Source organism: Myotis daubentonii, chromosome 5 (genome assembly GCF_963259705.1).
Source record: "Myotis daubentonii chromosome 5, mMyoDau2.1, whole genome shotgun sequence".
In the NCBI taxonomy this organism is placed as follows: domain Eukaryota; kingdom Metazoa; phylum Chordata; class Mammalia; order Chiroptera; family Vespertilionidae; genus Myotis; species Myotis daubentonii.
In genome coordinates, this window is record NC_081844.1 from 43,627,545 (window position 1) to 43,640,736 (window position 13,192).

Here is a 13,192-nt window from a genome sequence, read left to right on the forward strand (position 1 = left end):
AGTGGTTGAGTGTCGACGTATGAACCAGAAGGTCATGGTTTGATACCCGGTCAGGTACCACATATACCACATGACATTAGTAAGAAAAGTGAATTGGCAGCCTGTATATATTTCTATTTTCTTTGGGGAGATGGAAATTTCTACAGAGAGCATTGCAGTTTTGATATGGCTAATCTTCTTGCTCTGGCCTTTGATGATGATCAAAGTCTCGCTAATGTAAACTAATTGGAGACATTGGACATGCTGAGTTTTGATTATAAAATGAAATAATTTAATTGCTTTTATAGGTACATTAATTGAATCTTTCCTGAACTAATAATGACAACCTAATAGGCATGTTATGATTAGCTATGAGTAATTATACTTAGAATATTAAACATGGCTGGACTATTGCTAGATCCCATTTTTACTGCAAAGAGTGGGTGTTTAAAATAGGAGTATGTTCATATTTACCTTACAATGTAATTTGAATATAAGGATGGTTTGGACTACTGTTCATAAATTAGAAATGATGTTTTGTTTGGAGTTAGTTACATGAGTGATTGAATTGTTTTATAGTATTAACTTATTAGAGAGAGAAACTGTAAATTGCTATGTTCTTTAAATATAGAACAATATCAGGGAGATTATTAGGACTCCATTTCTTTAAAGATATCCAGAACATGAATTCCAATCCTAAGAGATTTTTTAACATATCCATTCCACTTATCTTTATTTCTGGAGCTTGTCAGTAAGCCTTGCACAAGCAGCAAAACAACAGTGACAGTAGTTAAATCTTCTTGGAATCACTACAGGACAAGATCAGGAATCAGAAAACCTGAGTTATAGTCCAGTCTCTACAACTAATAATTATTTTCTGTTACTAGGCAAATAATTTAAATCTTAGTTTCCTTTTATTTACATGCTTTAAAACATATGGTTACCAGAATAAAATATTAAGTATAAACTGAAAACATAAGGCCTTATTTTTATAAATTACTATAGGTAATTTTAAACTAAAATCCTTTATGAATTTTTCCCCAACTAACTAAAGTTGAGAACAGGAAAGGTGAGTGATGTAGGGAAATTCTGACTTTGAAAAATTTAATGTAATAATTAAAATTGTCAACAAATAATTTGCCTATAATTTGAATAGTGTCTAAATTGTATGTAACTGAGTGTTATCTGAATTGTATATAACTTCAATTACATATAAGCTTTTCTTCCATCAGTTTTCCTCTCTTTTGTTGAGTTTTTGTTGGAACTATGCAAGAACAGAGGAGGAAAATAGAATTTTTTCAGTCCTATTTATGATGATAGCTGGTATCTTGTGCCAGTTATATTTCTGGGCAGGTGAAGTGATTGTACATAAAGTAGAAATGTCTTGAGATGACTGGCCTGGCTTTGATCCTACTGTTCCCATTAATCTTTCCTTTAGCTGGGGCTACTTCATCTACATCTGTGAGTTTCACTATGTCCAGGTTCCCAGACCAAATGCTTTCTATTTAGGCAAAATTTAAGAAACTACAGACCAGCAGCATAGTAGCCCAGCCTTGCCAGTCTAGCAATTTATTTCCCTATTCTGGACCCAGCACAAGTTTAGTCACTAAAGTCCTGCCTCATTTAGTCATGTCTAAGTCTCTACTTCCTGCTCTGTCCTTTTGAATCAGTAGGTAGCCTTGCCCTTTACTTATCTAAATGCTTAAAGGGCAGAATTTTCTCCCTGTGCTCCAGTCCCCTCCCTGTATCTGCAACCTGATACCTGCTTCCATATTTTCCTGTGGTGCATTACTTTTAAGTAAGTCTGGATTTTACCAATGACAACTGCACCACACACACCTCACTCACCTCCCGTACAGCTGCCAACTTCTCAACATTGAATGAATAGCCAGGGTCTGCTGGGCCTCTGCTTATAGAGGCCTTTCCCCACAAGTTCTGTCACCTGCTTCTGGGACCTTCGGAGGTGGCCTACTAACCAATAGGTCTACCTAATCTCTACTTCCTAGGCCCCTGAACAGGTCAGTATGGGTCAGGTTCTAAAATGCCCCAGTGCAGCAACTCTTAAAGGTCTTCCTTACACAAAATTTCCTTCAAAGATGATTTTTCTCATTAGACTGCCATGTCTCACGCAGAAAAGGAACTCAGTGAATGTTCTTAGGCATTTGGTGCACTTACAAATCCATGGCATGACCAGTATCTTTAGAACAGAAATTAAGAGAATCCAATGCACATTTACTTTGCCCCTCAAAAACCAACCAACCAACCAACCAACTGAACAAACAAACAAACGAAAACCATCCAAAACCCCCCAACACCCCCAAACTCAGAAGGATATAAAAATGATCAGCTAACTATGGTCATTTACACAATGGAGCATTCTCATCAAAACTTAATCACTCAAGAATTGCACAACTTGTAATGACTAATGAACATTGGCCCTGGGCTTTGGTGGACAGAGAGATGACCAGAGAAAACTAGTTAATAATTCTGTAGCTACTCATTAAACTAATGCCTCCCTGTTTCCATAAAGAAAAGAGAGGCAGACACATGAATTTGGTGGCCCCTCAAATTACCAAATGGTTACGTGAACTTTGGTACAGTTGAATTAATCCTTTGATGTCAAATGGGTTGATTTTTGTCATTTTTGAAAGGGAGTGGTATACTTACTTGCCCTGGTAATACATTTGGAAGGGGCCTATTTTGGAGGTAAATGTAAATGGAGTCAGATGTAGTTTGAAAACCTGTGGAACTGTTTGACATGTGACTATATTTCTAATGAAGGATGATTTGTTCCCAAGATTAGTGGGTTTTAAAAAATTTTAAATAGAATCCAAAAGAAATACTCAATTTTATTCCTGATTTTGACAAAACTATAAGACATATTTTAATGGAAAAGATAAGTATTAAAATGACAGAATTTAGGATGACATATTTAATTGAATGAACCCATTAAGAAGTTTATTACTGCCCCCTGCTGTCAGTTTCTAAAAGAAATATAGTCAAATTACTGTAAAAATTGACTTACTGTGAATTAGTTGAACAAACTGGTTGAGAAAAAAATTCCCTGCCTCTAATTATACCACTTTTTAGCCAGTTATACTAATACTTACACCATTTTTGTGAGCAATGATTTGCCAAAACAAACAAACAACTCTAGCAAAGTATCTATTAGTGGCTATAGGTTGAAGAATAAAGTTTGTGTTTTGTGAAATACTATATCAATGCATTTTAGACAATGATGTCCTTTATAATTTCTCCAAATTTCATAATTTTGAATTTACTTTTTAATATTTATGTAGTTTTGGTAAAACACTTCTCATTAATAAAAGCAAAACTTTGAAAATAAATGGCTTATTTTTTTTTACAGCATAATCCTAGCTTGAAATGTTACTTTTATTTTGGCACATGAACTTAAGAACTGAGAAATAATAAAAAGAATAGGTGATGCCAATGTAGAGCCACTAGTGCAAGGCCTTATTTTACTCTTTCACATATTATTGTATTTAGGCATCATGAAATAGAATTCGGTAGGTATTACTAGGATTTCCATTTCACAGATGAAGAAACTGGGTCCCAGAGTATAACTTGCCTACTTGGTCAAAAGGTGGAGCCATGACTGGAAACCCTGGAGTCTGACTCCAGGATCCCTCCTCTTAACCTTTTGCACAAAAGGTATAAACTCTGCAATGAAGGAGGAAGAATTTATAGAAATTATAATGGACATGGCGATGTGCTTATTGATGCCAACTAACTGCACGCTCTTGTAACTGTTACTCTTTTCTGGGCCCCAGGCTCTAGTGTGTGCAGCCTGTGCGCGAATAACAGAGCTGAAGCGCTCCCACTTTGGTTTAATTTTGTTAGGAACGTTCTGCCCTCTTTGCTTGCACAAAGGCGTGTGGGAGTGATTATCTTAAGTGAAAATGTGCCAATTGAGCCCAGGCTTACACCAGATTATACACTCAGTTTCTATTCTTGTGCTTGGCCTCGGTACACCTGTGCCTTTCGTCTGTGTATCCCCAGACAACTCGGAGCTTTAGCCACACCGTCAGCCATCTTCAGCAACTCATTCAAATCAGGCCCACACCTTTCACAGTACGTAACTCAGTTGCACATTTTAAGTTTCCCTGGCTGTTATGAATTCCAGAGTCCAATATAACGAACTGTTTGTACTCTCTATGCCTGTCCAGTCCTTTGCCTTCCCCAGGTATTAGGTGGTTCATGACAACAAATACTAGTATATCCCACCCACCAGGGACACGGAGGTCAACAGTATTTGCAATTATGGGATGGCTTTCGCCCTGCAGGTACCTGAAAACAACACCTCAGGCTCCAGAGGGCTAACCAGACAGGAACCCTCTTCTCCTCCCACATTAAAGCAAAATCAAAACTCAACACCACTCATTTGACCATTCAACATTAAAACATTCTTACCTGACTCGAGGAGCTGGGTTTCCAGTGACTCGACACTCCAAATAAACTCTGCTTCCTTCTGCCACTTCTTGGCTCCGCAGCTTCTGGATGAAGCGAGGGGCCGAGGAGAAGTGGGGTGCGCTCTGGGGCTGGGGCTGGGGCTGAGGGATGCTACCGCCCGGCACCGCCTCGTCCGGGTCTGCCGGGTAGCAGGGCCTGGCTTCGGGCAACTTGACCTCCGCTTCCATTTCTTGCTGGTCCTCGGTGGGGCTCTGGCTGGCAGAGGCACTCCTCGGGGCTGACGGCTGATTTTTGGGAGACAGGTACCCACTGTCTGGTGACGAGGACTCCCCGTTTGGGCTCCTGTTTCTCGGCTTGGCCGCTTCTCTAAATATGGATGTCAGCTCCTCGATGAAATTAGCCGCCTTGTCGCACAGCTGGCTCTGGGGGCCAGGCTCACGCTGATAAGCCGGTGTGGGCTTTCCACCTGCGCCCGGAGTGTTGGCACCGCGCTTTTCAGCCTTTCGGAGGCTCCGGATGTAGCTGGGTCTGGCGAGCAGGGGTGAGAGGGCAGGTTTCCTCTTGGCGCCCTGGGAGGAGAGCCCCTCAGTCTGCTCTGGCCTGTTATCCGGAGGTCTTTCCGAGGAGGTGGGCTCCCCGGATTTGGTCTCCTTGAGGGAAGGGTGTTCACAGAGGCCTGCAGGGGAGGTGCTGAAAATCTGCGAGATCTCCTTCTCCGAGTCACAGTCTTCTGTCTCGGAGGTGGCTATGGCTCTCCGGGCCAGGTCAAGGCTCTTGTTGATCTCTTCCTGGCTGAGGAAAGCGGAGAGCCCAGGGAAGAAGTCAGCACTCTTGCTTTCTTCCTGCATGTCTGATAGGGAATCATAGAAGGAGTCATGGGAGGAAGTCTCTGACATATTTGAATAGTCTTCATACACCCTGTCTGCTTTCCACAGGAAGGCCAGAGACACTGGAAATCAGGTTACTTCTGTTCTGAAAGACAACGTACACAGAATTGCTGTGAGCAGTAATGTTTTGTGTGTGTCATCCTAATACTACTAATTTACAAATTGGGAGAAACATTAAGGTAAACCAATGGGGGGGGGTCCCCAAAAATGTATACCTACACTTTGAATAATTATAAAGGCAGAGTTTATTAAAATGTATTTCCTTTTAAAAATTGAGCTCTCAGCTGTTAAAGTGTGCATACATTCCTTGGGGGGGACACCCTGTATACAGTTGACCCTTTAACAACATGGGGTTGAACTGAGTGTTTTTTGTTGTTGTTTTGTTTTTCCATTTAAATACGGCCTGCCCTACCTATTCTCAGTTTGGCATTTGCAGATTGAACAAACCTGTGGTGGAAAACAGCTTTTTCTCATTCCCAGCTGTAGGTGATTCCCAACTATAGATTCCCAAAAGCAGATTCGCAGCTGCGGACTGGAAAAGACTGTTTTCTACCCATGGTTGGTAGAGTCCCCTGATGCAAAGGTCCAGCTGGAGTTGAGTTTTGGGGAAGTCAAAAGTTATTTACGAATTTTCAACTCCAAAAGAGGAGAGGTGTTGGCTCCCATAACCCCCATGTTGTTCAAGAGTCAACTGTAGTGTTTGAAAAACAATTTTAATCTGTTCTATTAACTAAGAAACATTAAGTGTACTTGTATTTACCATCTTAATTTAATATTTGCCCTGCAAGTGAATATTGAGTATGTTACTAACCAGCATTGAATAATTCAAGAAGATGGTATTTGTAGTAGGCGCTATAAGTGACTATGAGTGTAGTAGGGCATTCTCAGAGCCTCCTTCCCTTCCCATTCCTCTATAAGCCTTATGAAAACTCTAATTATGTTAATGTTAGGAGATTAGTAACTTACTGATATTTTTAGTAAATTTGACCCTGTTTATAAAATAAACACAAAATACATTTTGATTCCAATCATCATTTATTTTAAGCTTTCAATGAAATATTTGAAACCTTATTGTTTCATCCTTTTCTTTGTTCAGCCATGTGCTTTCATATTCACTAATTCAACAGTTAATTTAACACATAGTTAATAATCACTTATAAAGTTTCAGGCGCTAGAGGTGTAGTCATGCTCTAACTGGGATTGGCAAACTGTAAAAGCCAGATAGTAAATACTTTTGACTGTACTGTCTCTATTGTAACTCCTTAAATTTGACATTGGAATATCAAAACAGCCATAGAAATACATAAGTAAATAAGCATGACTGTGTGGCAATAAAACTTTATTTATGGACACTGATATTTGAATTTTATGTTTTATGTGTCAAACACATTTTTCTTTTGAATTTGATTTTTTTACAACAGTTTAAAAATGTAAAAATATTCTTAGTTTGCAGGCCATGCAAATACAGATGGTAGGATGGCTTTGGTATAGCAGCTGAAGTTTGCCTACCCTTGATCCAGATGGCTAACACAATCCTTATATTTAAAGAGGTAAAAGTCATGTGGTATGGTAAAGATGGGGGATTGGAGAATACATTAAACAAATAATATATAAATAACCTAGAATTTGGTTAGGGTGTCAAAGGAAAAGGAAAAGAGCTTGTTTGCCATGCGAGCCTATCTTACCGTCAAACACATGTGAGAGAACTATGTGCCCTGAACAGGAATGTTACCAGCATTAAATAAAAGGTGTTTCGACACCTGCCAAATAATTGGGCATTAATTTAACTTCCACTGCATTTTGAGCTAAATATTGTGAGGCATTGACTCTCTCATTACTCTAAGTGTACTGCCCTTTTTTCTACATATTGTTCATAGAATGATAGAGGGAAGACCTAGAAAACTTGGCCTGGCTGGTGTGGCTCAGTTGGTTGGGCATCATCCCATGCACTAAGAAGTTGCTAGTTGGATTCCAGGTCAGGGCACATGCCTGGATTGTGAGTCCATCCACTGTAGAGGGCATGCCCAGAGGGATATGATTGATGTTGCATCGATGTTGCTCTCTTATCCCTTCCTCACTCTAAAAATCAATAAACTAGTCTTTAAAAAAAAAACTCTAGAAAACTTCCTAAGTACTTTTGCCTCACAGTTGAGTCTGGAAATCAATAAAAGGAGGCTTGCTGGGTGTGGTGAAACTCAACTTTGTAAGTTGGGTGGGAGTGAACTTGGTGAGACATTCGTTCTCGGAAGTTAACCATGCCTTGTGAGGCTAGAATGGAACTGCTTGTTTAGAAGCTATTTCCCATCTAGGGATTCTGCCTAGAGCAGTGGTTCTCAACCTCCGGAAATTGTTTCTTTGTTACTAATGTTGTGGCCCCACCCCATAACAACGAAACAGAATTTCCGGAGGGTGAGGCCCAGAAATCAGGATTTTAAAAAGATTCCCAGGTGATTCTAATGTGAAGCCAAGGTTGAGAACCACTGGCCTAGAGTAATGAGATTTTCTTTTATTAAGTGTAACTATGGGCCCGGTGCACGAAATTCGTGCACTGCGTGTGTGTGAGGGGGAGTGTCCCTCAGCCGAGCCTGCCCCCTCTCACATACTCGGAGCCCTCAGGCGTTGACCCCCATCACCCTCCAATCGCAGGATCGGCCCCTTGCCCAGGCCTGACGCCTCTGGCCTAGGCATCCGGCCTGGGCAGCGGGGACCTGCAGTGGCAGCGGGGGGTGCTGCGATCGCGCGGGCTCCGCCCCTGCCCCTGCAGGATGCCTCTGGCTGAGGCGTCCGGCCCAGGCAGCGGGGACCCGCAGCTGCAGTGGCCCCGCGATCGTGGGCTTCGCTTTAGGCCCAGGGAAGGGGCCCCTAGCTCCTGGGACTGCCAGCTTCGACCGTGCCCAGCTCTCATCGCTGGCTCCACCCCTACTTCCTGCTATCACTGGCCAGGGCGGCAAAGGCACCTGATTCTCCGATCATGGCTGGGGGGCAGGGCAAAGGCGGCCCCAGGGCCACCTTTGCCCTGCCCCCCAGCTCTTAGCTCCCCCCTGGGTTTCCGATCACTGTAGTGGCAGGGGGCTTCTTCCTGCTTTCCCTTTTGCCTCCCTGCATTGTGCCTACATATGCAAATTAACTGCCATCTTGTTGGCAGTTAACTGCCAATCTTAGTTGGCAGTTAATTTGCATATAGCCCTGATTAGCCAATGAAAAGGGTAGTGTCGTACGCCAATTACCATTTTTCTCTTTTATTAGTGTTGATGTTATTTTCTCTCACATGACCCAAGAGAGTCAGCTTGCATTTTTTTTGCCCCTGAAAGTCTCTACTCTCAAAAAGCATTACATAGAAGGTCCCAGAAATGCACCTCGAGGACCTGCTGCCACATAAGGATGATTCACGGAATCTACTAATACAGCAGAAGGTTTGTAACCAGAGATCCTGAAGCTCATTAGGAGCCCACCATATCTCTTTTAGTTGAATATTACACTTGCGTTGTAGACGTCCACTTAGAAAGATGACTCACTTGGTTGAGCCTGAATTATGAGATTGTCTACATTCTAGTCCTACTCTACCCACTGAACCATATTTCCCACTGTTGTCCAAGTAAATCTTATAAATCCGTTAGAGTGGTCTCATCATTGTCCGCCTCTTTATCAACCCAAACATTACTCTGATTCCTTTGATCAGTCTGTGTTCCCCGATGGAACCGTTCCGATTCCTCAATAATTCGTTAAATATAGCCTATATATGGAGAATAGCTATATTCAATGTATTTTGAATATTTGAGTATGTTTTGTTTTCATATATTTTTTTTCTACCGAACTCAGTACTGATAGAGATTGGGGAACATTTTAGTACTGAACTCAAGGGGTTCACCACTTGGGGTGCGCTATTAAAAATCAAGACATGGTTGTCACAAGGTAGTTTAATTTTCTTGCAGCAAAAAAAGGAGACAAGGAATTCATATCCACACCTCTGCCTCCCAGAAGGAGGCTTAGCCATTGTTGGTATACACTATTTGGTCAATTACATGTTGATTTCTTCTTTTTGAAGTTGGCTACACTTATCAGGTTGTGTTCCTTTCAGCTTATCTGGCTTACAGCTGGTCTGCAAAATACCGTGTTACCTTTTCACTTTTAGCAAAAATAGCCTTTAGTAAGAATGGTCCAAACCTTGAGACCCTTGTCCTATCTAACGATTTTGTGTCAACTGCACCTGGAGCTAAGCTGAAAGTCCAGGTAAATATTGAGAACAAAACCTTTGATTCTGAAGTGATTAACTTTTGAAACAGACTCTGGAATAGATAGACCACATAGAAGAGAATTCCCCATTCAAGATATGTTTGTGGAGTATCTAGGAGGACATGCCAAGCAGTGTGCTAGGCACTCAGCTATAATTTGGAAAAGACAAGGTTTCTGCCCTCATTGAACTTAATAGTCTATAAAGGACGCAAATAAGTAATAAACATGTATGCTTTAGTAGTGTGTCAAGTGCTGTGGCGAGAGAACAAAGTGCTATGTTAGCATCTAGAAGGGACAACGGGGCACAGAGCACACCCCTGGCAGAGCACAATCGCATTTTTATCCTCCTGTTCCACCGTGGACAGATATCACAAGCACCGGTAGATCTGGCACCTCCTGTCTGAAGTCTCCAACTGCAACTTTTTTCTTCCGAGGCTTTTTCTTCCCATCCGCCACATCGCTGTTGCTGGCGGCTGCCAGAGAGTAGAGGCCAGCCTCCAACAGCCGCCTCCCCTGCCGCAGCTCTGCAACCCTCAGCTCCTCCCGAAGGGGCCAAGATGGTATTAAGAGTGGAGCCGTTTTCCCTTTTTGCTTCTGCCTGTCCAATGAGGTACAGTAATGTCTCCATGGAAAATGAATGGCCTTGCTGGAAGGCGGGGCTTCATGTCCTTGCGCATCTGGAAGTGCATGCTTATCCCCTGGGCGGTGGCCACGTGCGCGGTGTCAGAGGCGCTGCAGCTGCGGCACGCCTGGGACACAAAGGATCCTGGGAAGCAATCGATGAAGCGGTGGCTCAGCCGCAGAGCCCTGTGCACCCTGATGCCCTCTTTGCACGGCCTGTCTGGGGAGACCATGGCTTTGCTTTCCAGCGCCTGCAGCCTTGGGGTCCCCTTGGCTTGCGGCAGGGTGTGGCCCACGTCCTGGAGCTTTTTCTCTTCCTCGGCAGGAACGCAGTGCCCAGTGCGGGCAGCACCAGTGTGTAAGTAGTAAACCCAGGGAAGGTGGTTTTGGGGTTTGAGTCCGGCATGAGGTACAAAAGACCATGTCGATACAGAAGGTCCCAAAAATGTATACACACTTTGAATGATTATAAAGTCAGTGTTATTAACATACAGTTCATTTTCAAAATTTAAAAGCATTTAGAGAAATTTTTGTTTGTTTGTTTTGGTCAAGGCACTGCTGATAAACCGAAGCAATGGAATCACAAACATCAAGAATAATTTTGTTGATTTTTTGTGTGGCATTCGTTGACTGTCGCCGGTTTTGTACCATAAACATTATCTTTTATGTGTCCCCATAATAAATAGTCTGGTGACACTTTGGGATAAATTTTTTTTTGTTCAAAGCTTAGTCAGGCTTTACCCATTATTTCAAATTAGTTAAACCTGAAAAGGATTGAAAATTAAGTGAGTTATCAGCTGTTAAAGTGTGTATACATTTTTGTCATTCCAGACACAGCGCGGACGTGACCCTGTGTCATCGGGGATGACCTTGAATAGTTCTGGTTTTCCCCCCAGTGCAGTGGCCGGCAAACTCATTAGTCAACAGAGCCAAATATCAACAGTACAACGATTGAAATTTCTTTTGAGAGCCAAATTTTTTAAACTTAAACTATATAGGTAGGTACATTGTTATTAACTTAATTAGGGTACTCTGAAGGCTTAGGAAGTGCCACACTCAAGGGGCCAATGAGCCACATGTGGCTCGCGAGCCGCAGTTTGCCGACCACTGCCCTAGTGTGATGTGTGTTGATGTCCAGCATGCCTCACAGTACACTGTCACGTGGCAGGCCTTCTTGTCCATGAACCGCCAGTTTTACTTAATTTCAGCTGGTGCGGGCTCCTTAACGAGGCACATGCTCATGGTGTTTCTTGCTGTTCCATGAAAAGTTCTTAAAGAAACAGGCCTTCCCTTATATATATACACACATGTGGAAGTTGCTGAGGACAGCCACAGGACTAAAGAGCCAGGTGCCTCCTCCTGTGACTGAGGCGCCTTTGTTTTAGTTGTTGGCTGAATTCGATAACTGACCATTTGGGTTGCTTTTTTTGTTGTTCTTCCGATGCTTTAAATTCTTGCCCTGATGTTTTAAAGTCACCAATAAAGAGTGAGTGCTCCAAACACTAGGCACCCACACCTAAATCATTCCCCCCCCTCGCCCCAGCCCTCTATTTAAGAACTGGCTTTGTGCCCCTCTAAGTCATAAACTCTTTTTTCTTCTAAGTTTCTTACTAGTTTATCACAGAAGGGTGTCTTGCAGTCGTAATAAGAACTACAGGGGTCCTAGCCCATTTGGTTCAGTGGATAGAGACTTGGCCCACAGACTGAAGGGTCCTGGGTTTGATTCCCGGTCAAGGGTCAAGGGCGTGTAGTTGGGTTGCAGACTGGATCCCCTGGTCGGGGTGCATGCAGGAGGCAGTCAATCGTGTCTTTTTCACATTGATGTTTCTCTCTCTGTCTCTTCCTCTCCCTTCAACTCTCTCTAAAAATCAATGGAAAAATATCCTCAGATGAGGATTAAAAAATATATAAATAAATGTCTTTGAACACCTCCTCCCCCCCGCCCCTCCCCCCCCCCGCCCCCAGGCTAGGGCCAGGTATAATGTGCTTGGAAAGAAGAGATGTCTGTGGGAAACTTAAGGGGCCCAGGTGAGTGCCCCAGGCATTTCTAGCCAATTACTACTGATTGACTGAGATCCCGGGAAAAACAGTAATGCCTTAAAGCTACAACACTAAGACTTTATGACAGCTTTCCTCATCACTAGGCCATAGAAAATTTTCAGCTCCATTTTAGTCCTATGGGACCACTTCGGGGTCTGTCATGGACCAAAATGCCCTTATGCAGGGCCTGAATGTACAGTCTTGCATCCCCGAGAAAGTATGGCAGATTCAGATAACTCAGAGAGGTTCCGTTAAACAGCAATCACCTGGAGATGGGGAAAATAGCCAGAGATGAGGTTAGAAAGCAGGAGTGGGTCAGAGAGGGCCTGAAGCCATGCGAAGAGCTTGAATTTTATCCTATGCACAGTTAGGAGACAAAAGAAGACTGTGAAAAACATCCCAGAGTTGCAATTAAGAAACAATATTGATTAGAGCCTGAGCAGGAGACAGAGTCAGGGGAAGAGGAGGCGTCTGTAGTAGTTTGGGGTTGTGTGTGTTTCTCACTGTTTTATTTTTGATTGCCCACCATCTGAACCTTGTTTTGGATAATTCCTCATATTATGAGCCTCATTGAGAAACTGAGTTTCTGTATCGGAACGGGATGTAAAATCTCCAAATATTTGCTTCCCCAGCACCTTGGAGCCTGGGCATAAGTCTTGGCACATGGCCTGGCCTTGGCAATTAACTGCATCCATCTCTTGGACTCGGAAGCAGGATCCCTGGTGAAACCTTTCTGACAGCTGGACACACATGGTGACAACAGAGGCAGCACCATGGAGTGTTCAGGGCAGCAGTGGCAGCTGTGCAAGGGGGTATCCGGGGTTGGAGATGGAAGCTGTGGTGTGAACTCTTCAGCTTTGGCAGCAGGGATAGACACACAGGAGCCCTTTTGTGGCACAGTTCTACGGTCTTGCTTCCTGCATAGATTCCTGGCTTCATTCTGTGAGTTGCCACAACTCCTATTAATAAATATCTTTGCACTCAAGTTGGCCAAAGAATAT

The 13,192-nt window shown here is 43.0% G+C and overlaps 1 protein-coding gene and 1 pseudogene across 2 annotated transcripts in view; both read right to left on the bottom strand.

The window, feature by feature from the left end:
• PALLD (palladin, cytoskeletal associated protein) overlaps positions 1–5,321 on the bottom strand; it is a 393,658-nt gene extending 388,337 nt beyond the window's left edge. For both annotated transcript variants that reach the window (XM_059697670.1, XM_059697669.1), the window contains exon 1: positions 4,411–5,321. In XM_059697670.1, coding sequence (XP_059553653.1) covers positions 4,411–5,306 — 896 coding nt within the window. In that variant the 5' untranslated portion in view covers positions 5,307–5,321. The remainder of the gene's footprint in view (positions 1–4,410) is intronic.
• Positions 5,322–9,808: 4,487 nt separating this feature from the next.
• On the bottom strand, positions 9,809–12,943 carry LOC132236112 (protein Jumonji-like; annotated as a pseudogene).
• Positions 12,944–13,192: the final 249 nt, after the last annotated feature.